Genomic DNA, 24,989 nt, shown 5'->3' with positions numbered 1-24,989 from the left:
ATGTGTCTGACTGAGTGTCTTTATGTTTGTTTCCCTCAGGTTGTGACCTCGGCGCCTTCAACTGTAAGCTGCTGTGTCAATCAGTCAGCTGGGCTTAATCTGAACGAAGCAGAGGCAGCCTGATCAAAGCTAAAGGAGAGAGGAACAACTGAGCCACAATGAGCACAAGTCATGGCTGTCAAATTAATGGAGGAAGCTAATGGTCACCGTCCATGGCTTTATCAAACAACAATTCCAGAACAAAACATATCAGGATTCCTAAATCATCTCACTTCAGAAACTACAATTTATTTTTTACTACATTGTCTGCTAATCAGTTAAAGTACATAAAATCACATTTATGTGTTTCTATTGAGGATTTACAAACAGCTAACTGTCTGTTGTAAGCAACAAAAAAGTAATGTCTTCATTCTTTACAAGCCTGAGAAGAAGAAAGGCTTTACTCACACAAACTTCCCCCATCGCCTCCGGTTAGCAGTAGCAGCAGGTATTAGTGGGAGTCCTATTACTCTGAATAGTGTGACAATCACAGCTCCAGAACCAGCCCATAACCCATCAGTCTGCAGACCACAGCTTCACTCATCAAACTGAAGAGAAATTCATTCTGACCTTCAGCGAGCTGACAGGCACAACCAGCGCTCCATCGCAGAAAACAGGAGGAAAAAAAGAGCTCACAAAACAGAACAGAGCTGGCTAAATGATTATCTGTGGAAAGCCTTGCCTAATCTAATTAGACAATCTGTGGCTTCAGAGAGCTCCAGAGAGGCTGTGGCTGCTCCTGCAGCTCCTCCTGCTGAGAGGGACGCACAGGTGTCTGCGCACACACTGTGTAAATCTGTTGGAGGTTCCACATCAGCGATGCATGTACTCATATCAGCATCAATATGTCTGCTGCAAGCAGTGGAAGTTTCCTACAGCTGGGATGAGCATGGAAAACACCAGAGCAGTTTCAGAGAAAAATGTAAGAATTCAAGTGCAAAGCAAGCAGTAGACAGAGCAATGTACAACTGGTGTTACGAACTCATAGAAACACTCTGACCCAGGCTGAGTTAAACTACTGCCTGTTCTATTCCCAACGCTCTGACTGCATCAGCACTTCTTCTTCTTTACAGTGGCTTTTGTTTGTTACACACAAACCTCACATCCCCCTCCATCCAATACCTACCCAGAGGAGCAAGCTCATGTCAGGTGGCACAACACATACAAACACACAGATGGATTACAGCACATAGTGATACAGGGGGATTAACTGAACATACAGGGTCACACACATGCACAGACACACACATACACAAGGATATCACTCTTTTACTTCACATGTTTTAGTTTACTTATGCTTTTAAATCCTATAAGGTTGTCTAAAGTTTCCCTTCCACATTAGATGATGACTTCCATCCCAGGAGTTACTGTCTGCGTCAGCTGGAGGACTGCTCATCATAGTAGCAGATGCGCTGAGTGGACTGAAGTCTGTTTGATTCACTCTGAATATGAATATGAATACATATGTTTCGAGTTGGAATTCAGCATGCCTGGTGGGTCATATGTCCACGGCACGTGTATATGTGCTGCCTCCCTGTGGTCAGATATCGTCAGTGCACAACACTTCATAATAATGAGTAGAGGGACTCTACTCATTATTGCACTCACTCATTGCAGAGTCTGTAATTAAATATAAATAAATTTATATTAATTTATATTTAATTAATTTTGAAATATTAAAAGATCGATAATTGCATCAGTTGCAAAGTACCGGTGTAGATTTCTTTTTTCTTTTCTTTCTTTCTTTGTTTGTTTCTTTCTTTCTTTCTTTCTTTCTTTCTTTCTTTCTTTCTTTCTTTCTTTCTTTCTTTCTTTCTTTCTTTCTTTCTTTCTTTCTTTCTTTCTTTCTTTCCTTCTTTTTTTTTCTTTTTACTAAATACTGCTTTTACTCTTACTTGAGTAATTTCTTGGATGGCTACTTTTTACTTTTATTTGAGTAAAAAATACGATGCACTTGAGTACCATTTTTGGGTACTCTGCCCACCTCTGCTTGTTCTAAACCTATATTAGTCATTCACTGGTCATTAAATGTGAACTGATATTAACACTGTACCACCAGAGGCACGTGCATGTACACTAGGTGGCGATATTTGTCATCAGTCAATGAGAGGATGATGAAGAAAACGTTGCGTAAATAAGCTGTTTTTCTGCCACTCACAATGTGGCGGATGTCAGCGGTCACGTGCATCTGACCAGCTGATCGTGACGTCAGGAAGCAACATGGCGGACTGGAACAGAGGTACAATTTGTTTTTAGACACGTATTCACTTTCTGAGATTAAGCTGTTCGTTTTGTTTATCAATCAAATAACTCTTCTTATTGCCTAAATGAAACGTCGTGGTGGTGGCTTAGTTCGAACTCCACCGTACGGGATGACAACTGCGATTAATTTATCTAAACTGACCTTAAACTTGCAAAGCTAGCAAATTTACAAGTTTCTAACAAAGAGGAGTAGACAACGTGTCTATACTTAGCGTGTATATATATATATATATAGATATATATAGATATATATATATGTGTGTTGGAATATATATATATTCCAACACACACACATATATATATATATATATATATATATATATATATATATATATATATATATATATATATATATATATATATATGTGTGTGTTGGAAAACAGAACAGAGCTGGCTAAATGATTATCTGTGGAAAGCCACAGATAATCATTTATCTGTGGCTGTGTGTGTGTGTGTGTGTGTGTGTGTGTGTGTGTGTGTGTGTGTGTGTGTGTGTGTGTGCGTGTGTGCGTAGGTGTGTGTGTGTGTGTGTATGTATATATAATTGACGTGACACTCTTTTTTTGTCCGGCTCCACTTTTTACAGTAAAAAAAGGTTTAAGCGCATAAAAAGAAACCATAGATATACAATATATCTTCCACATATACACCTTCTTTAACTTTTCAAAAGCTGTTTTTCTTGGCCATTTCTTTGGTCTTTAAAAGGTCAAAATGTCATGCGGTGCGACTGTCCAAACTCAATTACTGCTTTAAAAATGTCTTAAAAATTACATTAAATCTGTTCAAATATATTTTCTTTCCTGTTTGGCATGACATGTTTTCTTCATCCTGAGCAAACTTTAAAAAATTTTTAGTTATAATTCCATTATAACATTTAAACAAACTTTTCTGAAAATGTCCATTTAACAAAATATCATGGTGTGACCATCATGAAATTCCCATTTTTGGACTTATATTTCAAAATCCAGTCAAAAACAAGATGTTGCATCATCCAACAGTCCCTGGACTCATCAAAGAAGTTTGTTAATTTTTCTCAAATTTCATAAAAAGTGCCACTTTTAGCAATAGGTATGTAGTTGCTATATTTGGGTATCATGTGGAATGACCTAAAAAAAAATTATTAATATTTAAATATTCCTACAATTTTCTGTTTTGATTATGAATTTCATATTTGCCTTGTGTGGGAAGTTAGCTTGTTTTTTTAAGGAGGCAAATTATTTACCTGTTACTAATTACTGAACATGAAATTATCGTTTGGTGTGACCATTGTAATGATACATTTATGTTCTGGAAGGGTAATCTCTGTGATTTTATTTTTGAATTCAAGACTCAAATGCAAAATCAGTATTTTGTTTTATTATTTCCAGAATAGATTTTTGTACAATTTTAGTATTTGTTTAACAATATCATGATAAAAATACAATTGAACATGTAGCATTATGGGAGTAGTTACAGCATGTATTTTGTCATTTATTGTTTTGATCTATCTAGCTAGATGCCACTGTCATCAAACTGTGAACTATGATGAAGTACCATTTGTGGGCCAGGTCCTTGAGGATGTGGGAGAAAAAGTCCAAGTCAGCACCATGTAACAGTCTGACAAAAACTTGTTCACATGGTCACATGCTCATCAGATCCTGAACCAGCAGCAGCCTCGTTCAGTTCCAAGTTGAACAGCCAAGACTGGGCAAAGTTCACAAATACCGGGTTCTAAAAACTGCTTGAAAATAAGCATTTCCCTTTGTTCACATGGACATTCAAGTACCCAGGAGTAGTTGTGTGCCGATCGATAGGCCACCGATCATAATTAGCCTATTTCCATGAAAAAGTGTATGATTAGTGATCACCGATCACTGTCGTTTGTTGCCGATCACAAAAATTGTTTACATACTTTGCAGCCTGCTTTTCCTTCACACTGCACAAGCGCACAGCAGCAAATCCTAAGCAAGTGGAAGTGTAACGCTGTGAAAGTGATGGGAAGTTTGCATCTTGCGATGGAGAAATAGCTCGGGAGAAGTCAAAATGCGTCAACAGAACAAATTTTACTGATTACTGTTACTGATTGCAGGTATTTCAAATGTTCTTTTGATTGAATACTTGCTGCATGGTGCCCTGCAAGTATTGTCCATGTTTTTCTATGAATTAGGTGATTTTATGGTTCCATTTTGCCAGATCACATAGTAGCATTTCTACCTGAAGCAAAAAATTAACAGCTAATCCATGTGATCAGTATTGGTGATCGGCAGTGATCGGCCCTCAGGGGTGATCAGAATCGGCAGGAAAAAATTTTATTGGTTCATCTCTACCCAGGAGTGATATGATGGTTTGGAGGTTCGTTGACATTCTTTCTGTTTTGAAACTATTACTTACCTTACATGATTCTGCTTAATACAGCTAAACTTAAACTGAATTATTACATTTTCATTAATTTACTTACATTTGGGAGACTGAAAATGTCTGTCTTTATTCAGTTTTTTAGCAGAGGTAGTGGTGATGGTACATGTGACCCTAATACTCAACAGTGATTGGTTGAGTAGAAGTCTCTTGAGAATCGCTGCTATTATATTAAAACTATCGCGAGATTTGAGATAAAGGGGACAGGGAGTGGAAGAATAAGGGAATGGAGGTTAAAATTTGCACCCAGGTTATATTTGACTGGACTCAACTTGAGAACTGATTTACAGGAGAAATGCGAATGTTAATTAGTTTCTCAGTAGACATAATGGATCGTCAGTCCATTATGTCTCCAAACTTAAAGGTTTAGAATTTTTTTAAGTCCTTAAACTGTAAAAAATAAAAGCATACTGGGGGTGGGGAGGCACTTAACAAAAATCTTGATTTTAAATTCCAACTTGTAAACATTTAACACTGGCCTGGTTGTTTGTGTCTGTGTGTCTTCAGGTCATGGCTCTGTCGACAACATGCTGGATGCTGGAAACAAACGACTGGCTGATAACTTGGCCAGCAAAGTCTCCCGACTGAAATCGGTATGTAAACCCCTTACATACCGATCGGTATGTAAAAAGCTTATTTCTAACGGTCTGATTATCAGTGATGGTTGTCGGTTGTCTGCCTACCTGCTTGTTATTTTGAGATTCTAGCCACAGGTGCTACTTCCTTCTTCTATTTGTATTAAAGGGGCGGTATTATGTAAAGTTGACTTTTTTGAGCTTTACATCATGTTACAATGTTTACCCTCATCAAAAACATATCTGGAATGTTGCTTTGATTCTTTTATGCATGCTTGAGAAATCTTTTAATCCTTTAATTTTTTATAGCATCTGAAGGGTAACATACGGTGGCCGACAGGTGCAAATGCGCAGCAAAAGAGAAAACATGCAAACAAAAAAAAAGACACCCCCGAATGAAATGCAGCAAACAAAAAGAAGGCATAAACAAAGAAAGGCGCCCCGAATGAAATGCAGCAAACAAAAGAAGCATAAACAAAAAAGAAGACGCCCCCGAATGAAATGCAGCAAACAAAAAGTGTTGAAAACGGAAGTGCTCCAGACCACTAGGGGGAGTCAAAGAAAATAGTATTCATTTCTATGTGACCAGATGCAAGATTCAGAGAAAGAAATTTGAAAGAAAGTAAAGGTACGTATTACTATATTTCTTTTCAGATACGCCGTCTTTTATAAAATTAGAAATATTATTAGAAATATTATTATAATATAATATGTCTTCTTTAATATTATTATAAATATTATTATAATATAATATGTCTTCTTTAATAATATTATTATAATATAATATGTCTTCTTTAATAATATAATATCTCTTCTTTAATAATATTAGAAATATTATTATAAATATTATTATAATATAATATGTCTTCTTTAATAATATAATATCTCTTCTTTTATAATATTTCTAATTTTATAAAAGACGGCGTATCTGAAAAGAAATATAGTAATACGTACCTTTACTTTCTTTCAAATTTCTTTCTCTGAATCTTGCATCTGGTCCCATAGAAATGAATACTATTTTCTTTGACTCCCCCTAGTGGTCTGGAGCACTTCCGTTTTCAACACTTTTTATTTGCTGCATTTCATTCGGGGCTCTTCTTTTTGTTTGGCGCTCTCTTTTGTTTGCTGCATTTCATTCGGGGGTGTTTTCTTTTTTGTTTGCTGCATTTCATTCGGGGGCGTCTTCTTTTTTGTTTGCGTCTCTCTTTTTGTTTGCTGCATTTCATTCGGGGGTGTCTTTTTTTTTTGTTTGCATGTTTTCTCTTTTGCTGCGCATTTGCACCTGTCGGCCACCGTAGTAACATGGTTACTTGATTATGTTATAAAATAATAACATAATGTGCCTGGAAAATACAACACTATCCTTTTAAGTAAATTTTCTTCTCCAAACTTAGAGGGTTTTTTTCCAATTAAGAAAACTTTGTGACTTTTATGAACATACAGTTTGAAATAAGGGGTAGTTCCAAACTTTGTCATACTAATTGAATCTTTCTCTGATTTAGCTGGCTTATGACATTGACAGAGAGGTGGACGATCAGAACGACTACTTAGACAACATGGTGAGTCCATCTTCCCTTTGATGTAAGCGGTCCTTTGGGACCTCTAGATCTTATTGCAGGTGTGTGTTGAAAAAAACTAAAACTGTAATTGTCTTGTCCCTCTTCGTCTTTCAGGACTCAAACTTCATGAGTGCAACAGGCCTGTTGAGCGGCAGTGTGAAGCGGTTTTCCACAATGGTCCGATCTGGCAAAGACAATCGACGCCTCCTCTGCTATGTCTCTGGAGGGCTGGTCCTGGCCTTCTTTCTTCTCTATTACCTGGTTTCCAGGATCCAGACCTGATTTCAGGAGAACATCGTCAACCCGTGTTGATGTGAAACTCACACTGACAAACTGATAGGCATGAGCCTAAGATCCTCATGCTAAGAAAACACCTTTTTGATCAAAAGAAATTGGATGTATATATGTGTATGTTTAGCTGAACTGATGTGCAGCAGTTGGTATTTGCTATGTCATTTGGGGAAACTATAGTGGGTGTTGTTATGCTAAAGAGCTGGAAACATGTCAACAGGTCGATGCTTCCAGGAGCTGAGCGATTCCAAAGTGGAGCAGAAACGAGGCTTCATTCAAACACATCAAGGAGAAACAACTAACTGTTATCTGCTAGGTCAAGCATTCAGTCCAGGATCTATATGATGTTTACACCTTGTGATTCTTTGAGAAGCATCTAAACGGAATGGTTGACCCACTGCCGTCATGCTTCTGGTCCACCTGAGATTTAAGTAAGCAGACTGAATTTACAAAGTACTAGTCATGGAACCTAAGCAGCCATGAAAGTAGGGTGGGTGTAACAATAAGGCTGATCACATGCTCAGTAGAACATGTGATCACAGCTACAGCACACCAGGCTGGGATGCAACAAGAGCAGTAAAACATAATGATCATACGGTCAGGTGTGTATTAATTTGCTGATTTACTTTTTTTTTTTATCCCAAGTTATAGAAATAATAATCAGGGATGCTTTTGGTCTTTATATTGCTATGAAAGAATTACCACTTGAAATGATTGAATAACTTCTTGGCAATATGAAAACTTGAGTCCTGTGCAAACAAATTTATCTTCAGTAAACATTTGATGCTGGTCACAAAAATTCCTGTTTTGTCGTGAAAAGGTCATTTCTTTTTGGAGAAAAAAAAAGGTTTGTGAGCTCATAAAGTAATAGCGGCTTAAAACCCGGTATTTTGTTTGATTTGATTTATGTATGGTTTTTAAAAGCAAGAAAAAAAGCAATGCATTCTGTTCAATTTAATCCTTCAGTATGAGTGTGTCAGGCTGATTAATACTTGTTAGTGGAGTCACAAGAGAACTAGGCTGGTGCGTTTCAGAACCACTGATAAACTAAATAGCTCTACAAATTAATTTATCATTCCTATCAGCAAACTTACTCACAATAAGTGTAACCATATTGTAATTTCCATGTTCTTTTTTTATGTTTTACTGTGTTTACTTCACCAATTATTATCACCCATCATTAAATTTCCAGTTGGTTTTTATCTTAATTTATTTCTAAGCATCCATAATAGAAAGTTTAGAGAACTGGATTTTTTTTGTATTTCTCAACGCCCCCAAGTTTCCAGGTTCTTTAGGCATGTGTTAGTTTTAACAGCAGACGTTTATTTACTGATTGATCAATATTCATCATTAGCAAATTACAACACAATCTTCTTTTTTAGACACTAGGTCAGCTGTCTCAAACTCCAGTCCTGCAACTTTTAGATGTGCCTCTGCTGCACCACACCTGAAAAGAATAATTAGGCCATTAAGGCTCTGGAGAACTGATCTACACAAGAATGAGGTCATTAACTCATTTCATTCCCGCGTTTTGTACCTGTGGCACATCTAAAAACTGCAGGACAGCGGCCCTCGTGGACTGGAGTTTGAGACTCCTGCCTGAAGTGTTGAGAAAATAAAGCTGGAAGGTTTAGATTTGAAACTTTTTCTGATAAATTGATACAGTCTAATAGGAAACTCTTGATATGTAATGCTTAATTTAATATGGATGAAATTCAAACTGATTTTTCTCAATATGTTTAATGTACTGTGCAACATACTGTCTGCTTTCAATTCCTTCCTGCTATCAGATTACCTAAATGAATTACTCTACCAGTAAATAAATGTTTCTCAATAATAACGTGATTGTTTCTTCAGGGATATAATGCTAACTTTTCAGACGTTTTACAGGGCTCAAATGCATTATAGCAAAATTAATTACTGTGATTCATTTAGATATTGACCATAAAATGTTCAAGATGTTCCAAGTTGTTTTCAGGAGAATGCAATTCTCTCAGAGAATTGTGAATAAAAACGTAGGTCTGATGTTGACGTTAAAAAACCTGTATATTTTTATAATCGTCTTTGCAATAACGGGACAAAATCCGCCTCACCCCTAAACACAGAAATGTTTCAGCTGCAGAGAAAACTTCTGACTTTAACTTAATCATTCTGCTAAAAGCCTGGTTCACTACAGGCAGCTTGAGTCAGTCCACCGCAAGTCGCAACCACCCGGTACCACCTGCTGACTGTTTGCTCTGCTTCTCCTTAACGTTTCTACCAGGCAGTTTAAAGCCGCTGCTGACGGGATCTGGGCTGGAGGTTCGCGGCTGTAGAAGTTATTGCAGAACCTCAAGTGTTAAAGGAAGATTCGGCCCAGAGCATTTGGGCCGAATTCACAAAATAAACATCAGAGAAAATATTGCAGCAATAAACAGAATCGCAGAAAAAAGCCAAACACGCCACAATGAAATGAATCAAAACGTCTCCAAGCATCGGCGGACTGACAGGGGCCACCGGGGGATTCCAGGTCGATTCAGGGTCGATTCCAGGTAGATTCCAGAGATGTGCATCGCAGCAGCTGCTCATGCAGAGCCGGTCCAAGGTAATATGGGGCCTTAGACAAAACCCCCCCAGTCCTCTGAAATCCGTCCTACTAAGAACCTCAGCATCACTAACATGTTTAAATATCGATAAGGTGAATTTGTGAGAGGGAGACCAGGTTTATTGGCCGAGTTTAAAATCAATCACTGATTATTGGTTATTTGCTGTGATGTATTTGTGAACAAACCTAATTCAAAGACAAAGATTACATCATAATGTAGCCATGGTAACAACAAACTATCAAGATGATTCTTTAAACTTTTACAAAGTAAACCTCCTAGTTAAATCCTAAATGTACTATTTATTTTTCTCAGCTGAATGCATTAAATAAAATTTAGTAACATTGTCATTCTCTATAAATGATGCTACAGGTTTAGATCTATGGCCTGTCTTACAATTTCTAGGGGCCCCTGAGTGTCTGGAGGTCCCTGAATGTCTGGAGGCCCCTGAATGGCCCCTACCAGCAGCTACTGAGTTTTCTTTGCGTTGATATCCCAGTCTTATAATTCTAGGTCTCAGAGTTGCTAACATCAAACCCCTTTGAGCTTTTTTGAACTATAAATCAGTCTGCAGCCAAGTTGTTCTAGAGGTTAAATAGATATTATTAGGTATTATTAGGGCTTAATTAGTAAAATGGCAGCAAATTAGCTTATTTCATAACTTCATAACCAGAGACTTTCTCTCCTCTGATCTGTTTAACAGCCACAATCTCAGATCAGCTCAGCCCTCCAGGACTATCAGCAGCAGAAACAGAAACTTTATATCTGTTGGGGAAAATATAGACTAGATTTGCTTTGCATTTCCCTGGATGATGGCAATGATATAGTAGGATCCAATTAGATTCTTGATTAATATGGATTGTTGCTATGTTGTTGTACTGAGTTTTTGTTCAATGTGCCCGTTTTTTTAAATTTGAGCCCCTGCCCCTCCATAGGTCTCTGCACGGCCCTGCGAAAATGGCATATGTGCAGATAATTAATTCGTTTTAAATTTTTTTAGACCAATTAGGTGAAATTGGATAACTTCCACTTCACACCTGACGATAACTCATGGCACACTAGTTGAAAAACACTGATGTACATCATGTTTGCCACACGGCTCGGCGTTAACATATTTAGCTTAGCATGCTTAAGGTTTGCAGAGAATAAGTGTTGAGGAAAAAAATCGAGCCGGTGAACATTCAGTCAATTTCTTGGCCAACACACAGATCCGTTATAATCTGGAGTATGTTTTTTCATGACGTTGAACGTTTGCGTGAATATTTCTCAGATTTATCAACCTTTCTGATCATTGTCTTTCCTTTGAAAAACTGTAAAAGGCTTTTTCATGTTGAAAGCATTATTCCTACTGTTGTGTCTTCTTATATGTGTATTTTGTAGCATGTTTTAATCCTTTTATTGCCTTTTTCTTTATATTAAAGGGGTGCCCAAAATCAGTCCTCGAGAACAGGTGTTACACTGGCTATCGTGCTCGGAGACTGAAGACTATCCAATGCAGTGGAGGACGGTGATGTCCCCGGCCAAACTTCACCAACAATCCGAAGACAATCTGTGTTAGTGAGTGGACAGCTCTTTGGGGGAGTGTAAAGAGGCCCAGTCTCTTATCAACAGAAACATAAACTGGGTAAGAAGTGATGGATCTGAGTATCAGGTTGGTTTGTTATGTACTGTAATAAACGGCGATCTACCTGTTAAAAGAACATTTACTCTATCATAATACATGAACTGCTTGCTTTACTGTCTCCACCTTGTATTTTGAACAATTTCATGCATATTGTATTTAAGAAAAAATTATAAAGCATACTGCATTTTGTATTGCCCAGCTGCTATGTCAGGCCTTTTGATAAGCAATATGTGAATGAAAGCATCATGTGAAACATGCACATTATTCCACATTGTAATATATTTTGTAGTTATGATGCATGTTTTGAAATAAGTAAGGATTTGAGAAAATCATTGCCTCTTTATTAAATGTTTATTTTTCAAAGAATTTTTAGAAGTTCAAAGCAATAAAATACCTATGTAATACGAATTACAAATAACTCTTATGAAATTAAAAAAATACTCTGTGAGAGTTAATATTAAGGTCTAACACTGAATTTGTGTTAGTAAGTGTTAAATGATTAACTCCAGCAAATTTGATATTTGAGACTTAATTAGAGTTAAAGTACCAACTCTCCAAAAAGAGTTAAATTAACACTTTTTGGTGTGGACCCATATAAACACTTTAAAAGTGTTGAAATCAAATCTGACAGTTAATTTGATTCTACTGGATTTGCTGTGTATTCAGTGAAAGGGATCAGGGTTAGGGCTGGCAAAGTTCATATTGTGTTCTATTCAGGTAAATTTGTTGCAGCCAACATAGGTTTTTTTATTTTATGAATGATTTTGTAATGCAGTATGAATAGTGTTCCACCACAGGCAGCCCTGTGGAAGTGCAAACAAGGAGTCTGCTCTGAAACACCATGAAACTGAAACATAAAAATTAATAGAAGTAAAAAAACCACTGATTTTTAGACAAATAATGAGTTGCAGAACAATTCATGGGTATTTTGATAATTTAAATATATTTTAATAATCGTTATTTGGATATACAAAATAAACATACATATCCGTTTCCTGTCCTAATATGTTTGGGAGATTGGCTGAAAAAATAACAACCTTCTCCAGTTATATTTCGGTTTCCTGGCTTCTATGTGAGTGGTACAGAATGTCAGTGTAGAGTTGGAATCATAAATATTTGTGGTTTTATGTTTAAACCAAAAAAGGGAAGCCTAATGAGCTCCAACATCGCTTAAGTATGAAATACGCGTGCAAAAATGCTATTTTTGGCCGGATTCTCATCGGGTCAATTCGTACCCGTTCGGCATTTTCCGGTTTATCGCTTGCCGTAGGTATGAAATAAAAAGAAGTTACGATTGCCCTTTAATTTTCCGGGTCAGCTCGAATTTCGTAAGAGTTTTCCTGAGTTTCTGGTAAATACAGTTATAGTTTATTTAAGAAAATTTAGCTTACGCGTTCCGTTACTTGTGCGTCGCTTTGTTCGAGGCTCCGGGAACCTCGGATCTTTTTTCTTTGTTCCGCGGCCGCTCGGCCCTATTCGGTTCTTGTCGTTCCGCGGAAGAATGGACGAGGCAGCCTCGGCCACGAAGGCACTCGGGTTGGATGAACCGCCCATCGGTGGGTCGGTGGAGGGAGTGGGCTCGGATACGGAGTCGGAGGCCGAAGTCGCTCCGATGTCTGTGATAGCGGAACCTCGAAACATTGACATGAGAGCCGAGCACCTCCCGAACTCAGACGAGGCCGAAGCGGCATTCGCAGGTAGGAAGCGGCAGGAGGCCATGGCTGTTCAGGAGGGTTAACAGAGGGTTAGAGGTAGTTAGCATAACAAGCCCAACGAATGTATTACTTTTTATTGGCATATCTCACATAAAATCACAGGAGTATTTTGCATTTTAAAACAACCACCGAAACTTTGTGGTTGATATTTGGATCCAACTTTATTCAAATATGTTCCTGAAGTAATTTTAAAAGTCTCAGTGATTTAGCCAATGTTCTTTCATTTTCCTGTAAGAAATATTTATAAATATAAATAATATTACAAAATACAGATATTACTCATAAATGTAACCCCGAAGTTATAAGTAAAAAATGTCAGTATTGAAAATATATTGTGGAGGCTGCCTCAGTTATATATATTGTGGAACCCACCAAAAATGTTGCATTTCATCTACAATGATGTACAAAAGAAGACTTCAGACTAATTTAATTTGTTTCTATCTTGCAATACACAATGAAATAATCAAAGAACTTGAAATAAATGGATACTTACTTATTAGTTGAACTTTGGTTGCTAAACATTTTCATTTTAATTGTTTTAAAAATCCTGTAAGTTTGGAATTGTGTCATCATTTCACTCTGGGGTAAAAAAGGAGTGTGCCCATTGTGAGGTCACGATAAACCTTCAGTGTTCCAATCTTACTTTATTGAAAAACAATACCCAACGATACAAACTTATTTTAGATGCACATGAGATAATGCTCTCACATATAAATATAAAGTTTAGGCAACAAAAGGCCAATTGTGTCTAACTTTCCAGAGGTAGATAAGATTGGTGGATATGGTTGGTTTCCCATGCAAGTATTGGCTGATCACCCAAAATTAAGGAAATTGGTTGGTTCACTCCAAGTTTGCAATCTTAAATTCATCAACTTAGAGGAATTTAAATACAAGCTTTTATTGTGTGCCATACTTTAAGCTGTGAAACTGGTCTGACTTCATTTCACAGTCCTGTCTTATTCACAGAAATAATTTGTTTTAGTTTTTCTTGGACCTCAGCAATTTTTATCTTTTGCGGCTGATCAGAGGTGGCTGCAGTGACCGTGGCGGATGTTCAGGCTGCAGAGGACAATGTTTTCACCACCACAGTAGCTACATCAACAAGCCTTCCTGAGCACGTTCTGGTAAATAACACCTCACTGCTCAAATCTCTCCATGGACTCATGTTTGATTTGTAAGGTGACTTTATGGAGGAATAAAAGTGAAAGTCCACTTTCACATAATTTATTCTGACATCATAAATATTGTTGTGGGACTTGTGAAGAATAATTTGTCTAGGAATTCAAAAATGCACCAATTCAACATTAATATCTATATTGAAAAAAATTCTACATTGGTGACAATGTGCCCAACCTATAAGGGTAGATCTATTCATTCTAATGCTATGCTTCGTGCTCTGAGCGATGTCATGCTTTATTATTTATTCTACACTATATTTATAATTCCTAATTGCACTTTCTGATCCATTTGAAAGGTTTGTTGCAGTTTATTTTTTACGTGTTTGACCAAAGTAGTTAACCTATTGTTTTTGTCACTTTCAGTTTCTATATTATTTATTTTTACATTAACTGTTCTACTCCTAATTGATTGACTGAACAAATGAAAGTTGTGTTGTTTTTTTATGTTTGACCAAGCCTGTGAATCCTTTGGTGCATTTAAGAGTACTGTACTAGTTGCAGAGTTATCAGATATGTTTGTAATCCAGTACATTTATATCTGTGTAAAAAAAACAAAACAACAACAAACATTTTAAGTCAGTTCAGCACTTTTTTTTTTCTGTATCGATTTGCCATCGGCCGATGCTAAACCTCAGATATCTGTATGGTGTGGGAAATTAATATAATTTACAGCATGTTATTGTTTCCATATTTGACTGTTTGTGTGACTTACAGAGTGGCAGGACCACTCTGCAGCTGGGCGAAGGGCTCAGTACCCAGAAGGCCACCCTGATTGTGGTTCACACTGATGGCAGCATTGTGGAAGCAACGGGCCTCAAATCTGCCACCACCATCACATCCGGTGTGCTGTACTGTCCTGGCAGGACAATACTTTTTATCAGCAAGTGAAAAATGATCACAAATGATTTTTATCCCTCTGTGTGCGTCTGTCAGGCCCTCAGACTCCACCCACTCCTCTGACTCCGCTGCAGGACAAAGACTCTTGCTCCAAATACAACTGGGACCCATCGGTGTACAACAACGAGCTACCGGTCCGCTGCAGGAATACGAGCGGAGTCCTGTACAAGAACCGGCTGGGATCAGGTGACATCTTGTGAAAGTTCTGGCTTCTATCTTTTGGTATCAGCACAAATCTGGTGCATCTACCTGCCTCTTTGTATAACTAGGGCTCAGCTTTCTGAATTTAATTTCAAAAACAAGTTACTTTTTAAATCAATCAATCAATCAATCAATCAATCAATCAATCAATCAATCAATCAATCAATCAATCAATCAATCAATCAATCAATCAATCAATCAAATTTTATTTGTATAGCACATTTCAGCAGCAAGGCATTTCAAAGTGCTTTACATCAAATCAAACAAAAAACCACAATGCAAAATAGAATCAACAATCAAAACAGAACATTAAGTCAGATTCCGTCATTAAATTTGCAATTGATTACATTTCAAATACAATCCTAACCAGGTGGGTTTTTAGTTGAGATTTAAAGGAAGTCAGTGTTTCAGCTGTTTTACAGTTTTCTGGAAGTTTGTTCCAGATTTTTGGTGCATAGATGCTGAATGCTGCTTTTCGTCGTTTGGTTCTGATTCTGGGGATGCAGAGCAGAACCAGAACCAGAACCTGAGAGTTCTGGAAGGTTGATACAACAGCAGCAGATCTTTAATGTATTGTGGTGCTAAACCATTCAGTGATTTATAAACTAATAATATACCGGCATCTTTTTCATTTTCCAATCTGATTGCATCTTCAGTCAATATTAATATCGGAGATCAATATTGGCCCAAATCTTCATATCAATGCATCCCTACCTAGTTCAATATGTTTTAGTCCTGGATTTGCAGAGCACAATGGTTAAGCATTAGTGATTAAGAGCTGCTGAAGCCTGTGGCACCAACTGTAATTCTCTATTGAAATAACAAGCTGAGTCTGTTTCCATGTTTTTATTTATGCTTCTCTGTGTTTATTTATAGAATAGAATAGAATAGAATAGAATAGAAGTACTTTATTCATCCCAGCAGGGAAATTACTTCGCAGTTGCAGCATAAAGACAAGACACAGTAACAACTAGTTGTAGATAAAATAAAATAAATATAAAAAAAATATAAAATGCTACAAATTGTAAAATTGTAAAGTGCTGTAAAATATAAAATGCAACTTAAGAGCAGTCCTTACAGAGATTAAAAAATGCAGATATGTTTATGTAATATATGTACAGCAAGTGTACCACAGTGCAGTTGTGCAAAATTGGGCTGATTAGTGCAGAACAATGATTTATCTTTTATTGTACAGTGAGATTTCATGTGGCAGGAAGGATTTCCTGTATCTGTCCCTACGACAGCAGAGCTGCAGCAGTTTATGTGAGAAGGTGCTCTGCTGTCTGTCCACTATGTGGTGGAGAGGGTTCTGTTTATTGTCCATGATAGACAGAACCTTCCTCAGTGTCCTCCTCTCCACCACAGTTTCCAGGGACTCCAGCCTTAGTCCCAGTACAGAACCAGCTTTCCTGATGATTCTGTCCAGTCTAATAGAGTCGCTGGCTCTGATGCTGCTTCCCCAACACACAGCAGCAAAGAAGATGGCAGCAGCAACAACACTGTGGTAGAAGGTCTCCAACATCTTGCTGCACACATTGAAGGATCTCAGCTTCCTTAGAAAATAGAGTCTGCTCATCCCCTTCTTGCACACAGCGTCAGTGGTTATTTCACCATTTATTAATATAATTCATTGTTAAATTTCCAATTGGTTTTAACTTGTCTATTTTCCTCAAAGGATCTATAATATAAAGTTTAGGCAAGTGAATATTTTTTGTATTTTTGTTTTTTTCCCCCACACTCTTTGGTCATGTTAGTTTAAATAGCAGACTTTTATATATCGATAGTTTGATCAATATTCATAATCAGCAAACAGTCTTGTTTGCATTATTTCTGACATTTTCTATGCTAAAATAGTTGTGCATCGTTCAGGGGGTAAAGGTCGTTGTATCAAACACAACCAGCAGTGGTTTGCTCCGACTGAATTTGAAGCTTTGGCGGGAAGAGCGAGCAGCAAAGACTGGAAGAGGAGCATCAGATACGCTGGCCGACCTCTACTCTGCCTCATACAGGTACTGAACTGTGCAACAGCCACACTGTAGGACTGCATCTGTACTGAACGCTTTCATGGTTTCATGGTGTGTGTTTTACTATTTCATTCATATTCTAAACAGAAAGCTGGAGTACATCTTTCCCTCCTCAGTATTTAAACTTGTTTGTTTGTGTGGGTGGGTGTTTTAGGAGCATATCCTGAACCCTCATGCTGCTTCCTGTACCTGTGCCGCCTGCTGTGATGACCTGACACATGTGAGTGTCTATAGAATTCAACACATGCCAGTTCACCAACAACAAAAAATCTGCACCCCTGTATCTATGCTTGAGGGTTTTATTGTGAAGTAAACCATCTTAAAAAGGACCATAGAACTATTCCAAAGACATTAGCAGTGAAACTGTGGAATACAGAATCTCTAGGTTGTGGTTTTGATGGACTAAAATAAACCCAAATATTTTATTTTCTCTTGGAAAACAACCCCAAAAGTGTTAAGTAGTTAAACTTACATCTAATTACACCCGACTGACTCAGATAAACCCGTGTTTTTCATTTTGTCATAGAAGTGTATTCTTGGCCCAAACACAATGAAAAGCAATTCAGATTAGCTGATTAGTTTAATCAATTAATCATCTGATAAAAAAAACACGGTAGTTCTTTGAAAGTCAATTTTGATTACAGACTTCATAATCCATTTTTTATGGTTTCAGTTGTAAGTAGTTTTTATTTCCCTTTTCATTTATTGTTTTAGGTTAATGCGTTTTATTTTGGATAATATTTAACATATCTTCCAGTTCCAGTGAGAAGTGTTCGTTCATTATTAAAGTTTACTCATCCTTGAGAGGATGTACTTGCATTATATTGCATTGTTATGCCGTTCTCAATATATTTCTTCAAAATGGTCTGAAGACAGCAATATTATCATTTATCACAATAATTTCTGGGACAATTTATTGTCAAGTAAAGTTTGTTATTGTGACAGTCCAATGCACATAAAGTTTATTGAAAAGAAAAACCCAAACAAAGAATTAAATGTTTGACAATGTAGTATCTAGAGGGCTGACTGTGCCTCTCAACATGACCCTACTCTCCTAACGTATTGATTAACATAGGAATTAAATCATGAACTCATTTATCCAAAGATCCAGCATAAAGTTGGGTGAGCTGAACTGTTGTATCACATGTTCAAGTGGCAGAATTAAGATTTTCTCATATTTATGCATTTATTGATAAGCATTGCTTCTTTTACAGTCACCAAAGGATGGAGACTCTGTGACACCAGAAAATATCACCATGGTAAGTGTTTATTGTTTATGTTTTGTATGTTTAGCATGTGTATTTAACCCGTTGTCCATTTCTGGGTGAATTCCTTTCAGTAGCTCTTAAAAGAGCTCACATCAGTATTAAAATGTTAAGTTTTCTGACATAAAAATGAGTTCATTTGCAGAGTATAATAAGAAATTAATTAATAATTCTAATTTTAATTTGAAACATTAAAATTATTATTATTAAGAATACTCTTTACATCTCATTTGTTCTGTAAATGACAACTGATATCCTGTACTACTCAGCTGAAAAACAAATATCCCTCCACATTCCATCTATGATTATCAGGGAAAAAAAGTTTTCTACAAATACAGAATCTACTCTTTTGTCACTGTTTATTATAAGTTTGAAAGTAATTCATTTTAAAATGCCCTACAGATCATACTTAATCATAATTGTAAAAAAAAAATCTTCAGCATATGTTTACAGGAAATAATAAGTGAATTGCTAGAAAACTCAGTTTTGATCCTAACTGGAGCTAACCCCTCTGACCTCAGAAGGAATAAAACATGGAAGCATTTGTCTGAAAAATCACTTGAAGTTTGTTCCAGCTGAATGTTTCTGTGGAGTTTATGATTCTAAGTTCCAACATGTGATTGCTGTGACAGAGTCCTGATTTGCAGATTTATCCCCGGCTGTCAACCCTTGTAATTCTACTCTGGAAGCCCCTGCCTTCTAATGCTATTACTTTTCTATATTTTCCACTTATTTGTGTGTGTTTTTATTAGATTAAGGCTCAAATCTACCAAAAGCCACAGTTTAACAGTACGGTATTGCAAGAAGTAAGATAATCTAAAGTGGTATTTGTCTCAAAAATCTCATCAGCACTCATTTACTGCACAGCTGCTTCTTTTTTTCTATTTTTTTTCCAGACCGGCCCTGTCCGTCTCTTTGTTCCTTACAAAAGACGGAAGAAGGACAACGAGCTCCCAGTTGTTCCAGTCAAGAAGGATCTCAGCCCCCTGAAGAATATCCAGCTGACTCCAGGAACCACATGTATGTCACAAAAATCACCTTCCTTGTGACTCAGAAAAAATGAACTTTGAACTGTTCATGCTAACGTTTAGGCACTGATGCTCGTTAGGATTATCATATCTATGTCTAGCTTTAGACCAGTTTTAGGTCAGACCAAATACCTCTGATGTCTTAAGCTTCTGGTTGTGCTCAAAATGTATTTAGTCAGACCAATCCACAATGTTAGCATGCTTTTCCACTCCAAAATCAGGCTATGTGCAGAATCATTGTCCTGTTCAAGTTTTAACTATCTGACCCAAACTTTCACTGTCAGAGGAAAAACAACTGGTTCCAATATTCAGGAATAATTCAGCATCCATCATAACCTGAAAGCTGCTCGATCAGCAGTTCCACTGTCCACCATGAAGGGAGTTTCACAACAACATGGGATCATACTATGGAAGGCCTAAACATACTCTAACTGGAACAGAAAAAAAATGTTCCCTCTACCAGCGCTACAAGAAAAAAAAAAGATTGGGTTCTTTAAGCCTCAGTCTGGTCTTCACATTCAGGACAGACCTTTTATTTTTTTGCGCGGTTACCAAAAACTATTGTACGATTGGCCAATCCTGCTATCTTCTCTCTCTGACAGTCACGGTGTCCCCGTCGGGGCAGTTTGCTACCTCCAGCACATTGACCTTTGACCGTACGCCAACAAGCGATGCCGCTTCGGCCACCATCATCTCAGACGGGTCAGCACAGAGCGACATGTTCACCAGCACCACAGGTACGCTCTGTCATTGAGACACTAACTTCACCTGGTTTGTTCTTTTCCAAATAGAGGCAATAAGCATCAGGCGTTTTTTAATCAAAATGGGACCATGTTATTTTCAGAGTACTATGAAAATAACTAATTGTCACTTTTTTGCTGTTTGAGAATTCATACAATACAAGAAATAACCTAATGTGATGAACATACTAATACAGACTATAATCCTGTTTTAAAAAAAGCTGGTCTAGTTAAAGTACAGCTTTCCCTGAGATGTCAGTCTGCCTGTGTCTTTCTTCCAGTGCTGACAGCGCTGCCAGCTCTGGCTGTTGCTCCTCAGCCCATCCAAGCCAAAGTAGCAGTGGCCTCCGCGGCATCGTCACCGTCGGCAACGCTGGTAGCGGGGCTGGAAGTGGCGCCTGTAGGGGACGCATGTTCGGCTGCGAATGAAGGAGAAAAGAACACCTGGATATACCTGGAGGAACTGGCAAACACGCTGATGAGCAACGTGCAGCAGCTGAAGGCCCTGATAGAACAGGCCAAAAACGGTGCTGGGGAGCCAGCAGGGGTCAAAGGTCAGGGGGGCAGGAAGGAGGTGAGGCCAACTCAACCAGAAACTCTAAGAATGAGATAGAAAAGCTCAAACTGCTTAGACCAGATCACATAACGTTGAAGGAGAAGGAAAATGATACATTGTTTTAATTTATTTTTATGAATAAATCCCCCACGGTGTGCGATCATATAGTCCCTTTGATCTGGCTTAGTAACCCACTAGCCTTCAGAAGTCACCTGGTTAGTAAACAGAGACTTCCTAAATAAGAACAGATTGTACATGAGTTAGAAAGTAATCAATGTTCAGACCTACTTCTAATTTAAGGATTTTTGCTTTTTAGAAAAAGTCATAAGCCATTAATTGTTTTCAACCCACTTTAAAAATATTTGTATAGCTAAGATTAACCATTCAATAAGTGATAACAAATCACTTATTGAAATAACTGTCTACTTAATTTTGCAATCTATGAATTGTTAAATGAAGTATACAAACTCCAAAGCATCCAGCTTGCTGACAGAACAGCAGTAACTAATTTTGGATTTAAGATAAAAACAAAAATCCTCTTTGTCTATAAATGTAATCTATTCACAACTCCTCACATAGCAGTTTTAGCTTCACCTGGTCCATCCATCCATTTTCTAACACTCTTGTCCCTAGTGGGGTCAGGAGGTGTGCTGGTGTCTCTCTCCAGCTAACGTTCCGGGCGAGAGGCGGGGCCACCTGGACAGGTCACCAGTCTGTCGCAGTTCACCTGGTTCAAATTCTGTAAATAAAATCTTTTATTAGGAACCTTTTTTATGCAGTTATTAACTGCTTATCCTAAAAAATAATCACCAGAGCAGCTCTTCACTATATTGACATGAAGTCAATGAACAGAAAGGTCATGTAGAGGTCATGTGTTTTTTAGGTGCAGATGCTTCCTTTAGCGTACAGTAAAGGAACAATGTGTTATTTCAGTTTAGGCAATAAAATAAATTTTTTTTAGGACTTTTAGAGGGAACGTCTTTTATTGTATTATTGCCTACATTTTTTTTTACTTTATTTGTTTATTTGCATTTTCATATGTATTCCTAATATTGAAGAAAATAATCTGAAGTGGTTAAATGACAAAATCTGCAGAATATCCCATTTTTTTTACTTTTACTTTAGCTATTATTTACTAAAATAATTGCTAGCTGCAGCCCTAGAAATTTGCACTACTTTGTGTTATTACAGAAAATTGCAATTAAAAAATTTTGATTTTGTGGTTTTAATGTCACAAAAGATTCAATGGCTATGGATACACATAAGACACCGGATAGCATTTAGAAAAGCGTGGATAATGAAGCCTGAACGTGTGTGTTTTGGTGTGCAGTGTGGGCTGGGTCAGCCGTTCCAGAACCAGATCTCGTTTCAACAGCCAGATGACTCTGAAGCCAAAAGGAGCTCGGACATCACAGAGATCATCATCAACGTACGACAAACCAGCTTCCGCAATTTCAGCGACGCCCACTCGGCGGTTCCCTCAGTAGCCTAAAGTGATGTGTTCTGCTTCTGCAGGAAATGTGTGTGAACTGTGGCCGAATGGCGATGAGCGAGTGTACAGGATGTCACAAAGTCAATTACTGCTCCACATTCTGCCAGAGGAAGGTGGGTCTCCACACTTCCTACAGAGCCACAAAGACGGATACTCCCTTTCATAGATTAGATGTTTTTGCTTTTTTCACAAAAATATTTCAGATCATCATGCTAATTTCAGCTTTAGACAAAGATAATCAAATAATTTCATTCATCAAAGGCAAAGCAATCTTTTGCAACCTGCTAATGGGAAAAAGTTGCCAATACTGTTATGTCCGAATTATTCATATCCCTGGCAACAAAGTGGAGAGTTAGGAGTATTTTTACTTTTACTTAAGTAATTTTATTTTGAAGTATCACTACTCGCGTAAAATTTCTGTATTATCTGCCCATTGTGAGTAACTTCACTGAATGATGAACAGACATGTTTTAACCAAAAATTCACCAGACTCACACACACACACACACACACACCTGCAGTTTCTGTTAAAGTTTCAATAAGTTTTATATTGAAAGAAACTGATTTGGAAAAATGTAAGTTTTTTTTATTGGCCTGATTTTGTTATTTTTTAATTATGTTATTTGTATGAATAACTTTGGTCTTTAAAATACCAGTATTCCCACATAACTCTATTTTTTTAAATATTACATGACTGATAATTCGGTGAGTTATTCAGTACTAGAGTCGCCTTTTTACTTAGTACTTTTTTACTTTTACTTGAGTAATTTTTGGACGGCTACTTTTTACTTAAATAAAAATATGTTGAAGTAGGAGTCAAGGGGTCAAACCGAAGACTAAAAAGGGTGTTTACTGTGGTGTGGCACTAATAACTATTTTAAGCATTGTGTTCTATAGAAACCTTCTGTTTCTTGGTCTATGCAGGACTGGAAGGATCACCAGCATTTATGCTGTCAGTCATCAGGGGGCGTCGCTGTTCCGGAGGAGGAGCCAATCACAGCCATCGACATGGACAAAGTGAAATGAAGGTGGAGCTAGCTGCACTGCTGCTTCTCCTCTCCTCTTCTGCTGCTCCGGATGCAACAGTTACAACAGTTACTCCGATCACTTAATCACATTATCAACTAGTGCTCATGAGAGGAACTGCATCTGAGCAAACTGAACAATAGTTAAAGTTTAGTAGATAACTATAATTTTGGAGCTCAGTACTTGGTATACCATGCTGTGTGTTAAAATAGTCAAATCAAACTCTGAGTATTACTAGATGTCTATTTTTTTATTGTTGGATTTTTATTCAATATCACAATGCTTTTATTTAGGGCCTTTCCTGAGAGACAGAGTTCACTCTGCTAACTTGTTGCCATTTTGGCTCTTAATGAAAATATTTGTTTCTGTACCACCAGGCCTGGTAAAATGAGAATGAGACACATCAAAGATAAATGTTCTCTCACATATGTTACAGTAGCCATGTGCTGAAAACTGAAAACATAATAATCTTAAATGAGGACAAAAACGTCTTTGTCACAGGTTTGTGTATGTTTTTTTCTCTTTTCTTTCTCCTAAAATATTTTTATATCATTAAATCAAGTTTGTTTGCAAAGCACATTTCAGTAACAAGGCGGTTCAAAATGCATATGTTACGACCAGCTCAAGGTCATAACAAAAACAGGAGACCATGCAGTGGTTAAAGTGCATAAAAAGGAATATTTATCAACAAAAACAACAATGGATTGTGGATGTCAGTGTCAGTGGTGTAATGCAAATGCCTGGATGTGTTGTATGAGTGCATATGGAAGTGTTGAAGTGCAAAAACAAAGACAAACTCAAATGTGCAAAAGGAGGGGAGCTGAAGCCTGGCAGCAGAGCACCACAAGCGTCAAGAGAAGAGTGGACGCTGAAGGTGACCCAGAAGGTGGAGATGGCCAGGTTTAAATGCTCTGTGCTCCAAATGAACAAATCAGCAGCACCTGTAAAAGGGAGGAGCACAAAGACAGACAAGAAATCTGCAACCCAGCCCAAAAGGCCCAAGGCCGTAACAACATAATACATTGCAGCGGCAAAATGAAGAGAATTAGTAAAAAGTTGCAATCTAGACAAGAATTGATCTATGTTCATGGTTTTATTATTCATACTGTATTTTAATTGGGTTTTGATATATATATAATTTTGATTTGTATTCATCTGTGTATGCTGCCAGCCTTGGTCAGGTCGCTCTTGAAAAAGAGATTTTTAATCTTAATAAGACATACCTGGTTAAATAAATACTCATTAATCAAACGCAAATTACTCACTGTTTCAGCAGGTGGAGTTTTCTAGAAGACCGACTTTGCAACTGTTTATATGTGGCTTGGGATGTCCAGGTCAGAGTTCATCATTACACCCAGTTTTCAACTTATCTCTAGTTTCCAGCTGTAATAACTGAAGCTGTGCGTTGACTCTAGATCGTTCCTCTAGATCAGGGGTCTCAAACTCCAGGCCTCGAGGGCCGCAGTCCTGCAACTTTTAGATGTGCCTCTGCTGCACCACACCTGAATAGAATAATTAAGGCTCTGGAGAACTGATCTACA

At 37.5% G+C, this 24,989-nt stretch overlaps 3 protein-coding genes across 4 annotated transcripts in view; 2 read left to right on the top strand and 1 right to left on the bottom strand.

Annotated features, from left to right (window-relative positions):
• Positions 1-830, bottom strand: part of LOC122836068 (plasma membrane calcium-transporting ATPase 1-like) — a 45,725-nt gene extending 44,895 nt beyond the window's left edge. Inside the window, exon 1 of the mRNA XM_044125728.1 lies at positions 610-830. The gene's annotated coding sequence lies outside the window, so the exon portion shown is untranslated. The remainder of the gene's footprint in view (positions 1-609) is intronic.
• Positions 831-2,185: 1,355 nt separating this feature from the next.
• On the top strand, positions 2,186-8,957 carry bet1l (Bet1 golgi vesicular membrane trafficking protein-like). The gene is made up of 4 exons (XM_044125724.1): positions 2,186-2,278; positions 5,203-5,288; positions 6,773-6,829; positions 6,944-8,957. Exons 1-4 carry the CDS (start codon positions 2,260-2,262, stop codon positions 7,109-7,111), a joined length of 330 nt encoding a protein of 109 aa, XP_043981659.1. The 5' UTR covers positions 2,186-2,259; the 3' UTR covers positions 7,112-8,957.
• A 3,634-nt stretch (positions 8,958-12,591) lies between these two features.
• On the top strand, positions 12,592-24,722 carry deaf1 (DEAF1 transcription factor). Of its 2 annotated transcripts, XM_044125723.1 has the most exons (13): positions 12,592-13,023; positions 14,068-14,165; positions 14,934-15,060; positions 15,153-15,302; positions 17,187-17,326; positions 17,496-17,561; positions 18,556-18,600; positions 19,503-19,626; positions 20,237-20,371; positions 20,656-20,948; positions 22,261-22,359; positions 22,446-22,535; positions 23,347-24,722. In XM_044125723.1, exons 1-13 carry the CDS (start codon positions 12,828-12,830, stop codon positions 23,446-23,448), a joined length of 1,665 nt encoding a protein of 554 aa, XP_043981658.1. In that variant the 5' UTR covers positions 12,592-12,827; the 3' UTR covers positions 23,449-24,722. The 2 variants fall into 2 exon arrangements, 1 of the variants encoding a protein (XP_043981658.1); XR_006371397.1 differs by lacking the exon at positions 23,347-24,722 and having other exon boundaries at positions 20,656-21,671; positions 22,446-22,463.
• The last annotated feature ends 267 nt before the right edge of the window (positions 24,723-24,989 follow it).

The sequence above is a fragment of the Gambusia affinis genome, linkage group LG08 (genome assembly GCF_019740435.1).
Source record: "Gambusia affinis linkage group LG08, SWU_Gaff_1.0, whole genome shotgun sequence".
In the NCBI taxonomy this organism is placed as follows: Eukaryota; Metazoa; Chordata; class Actinopteri; order Cyprinodontiformes; family Poeciliidae; genus Gambusia; species Gambusia affinis.
This window is presented reverse-complemented; position numbering and strand designations above follow the sequence as displayed.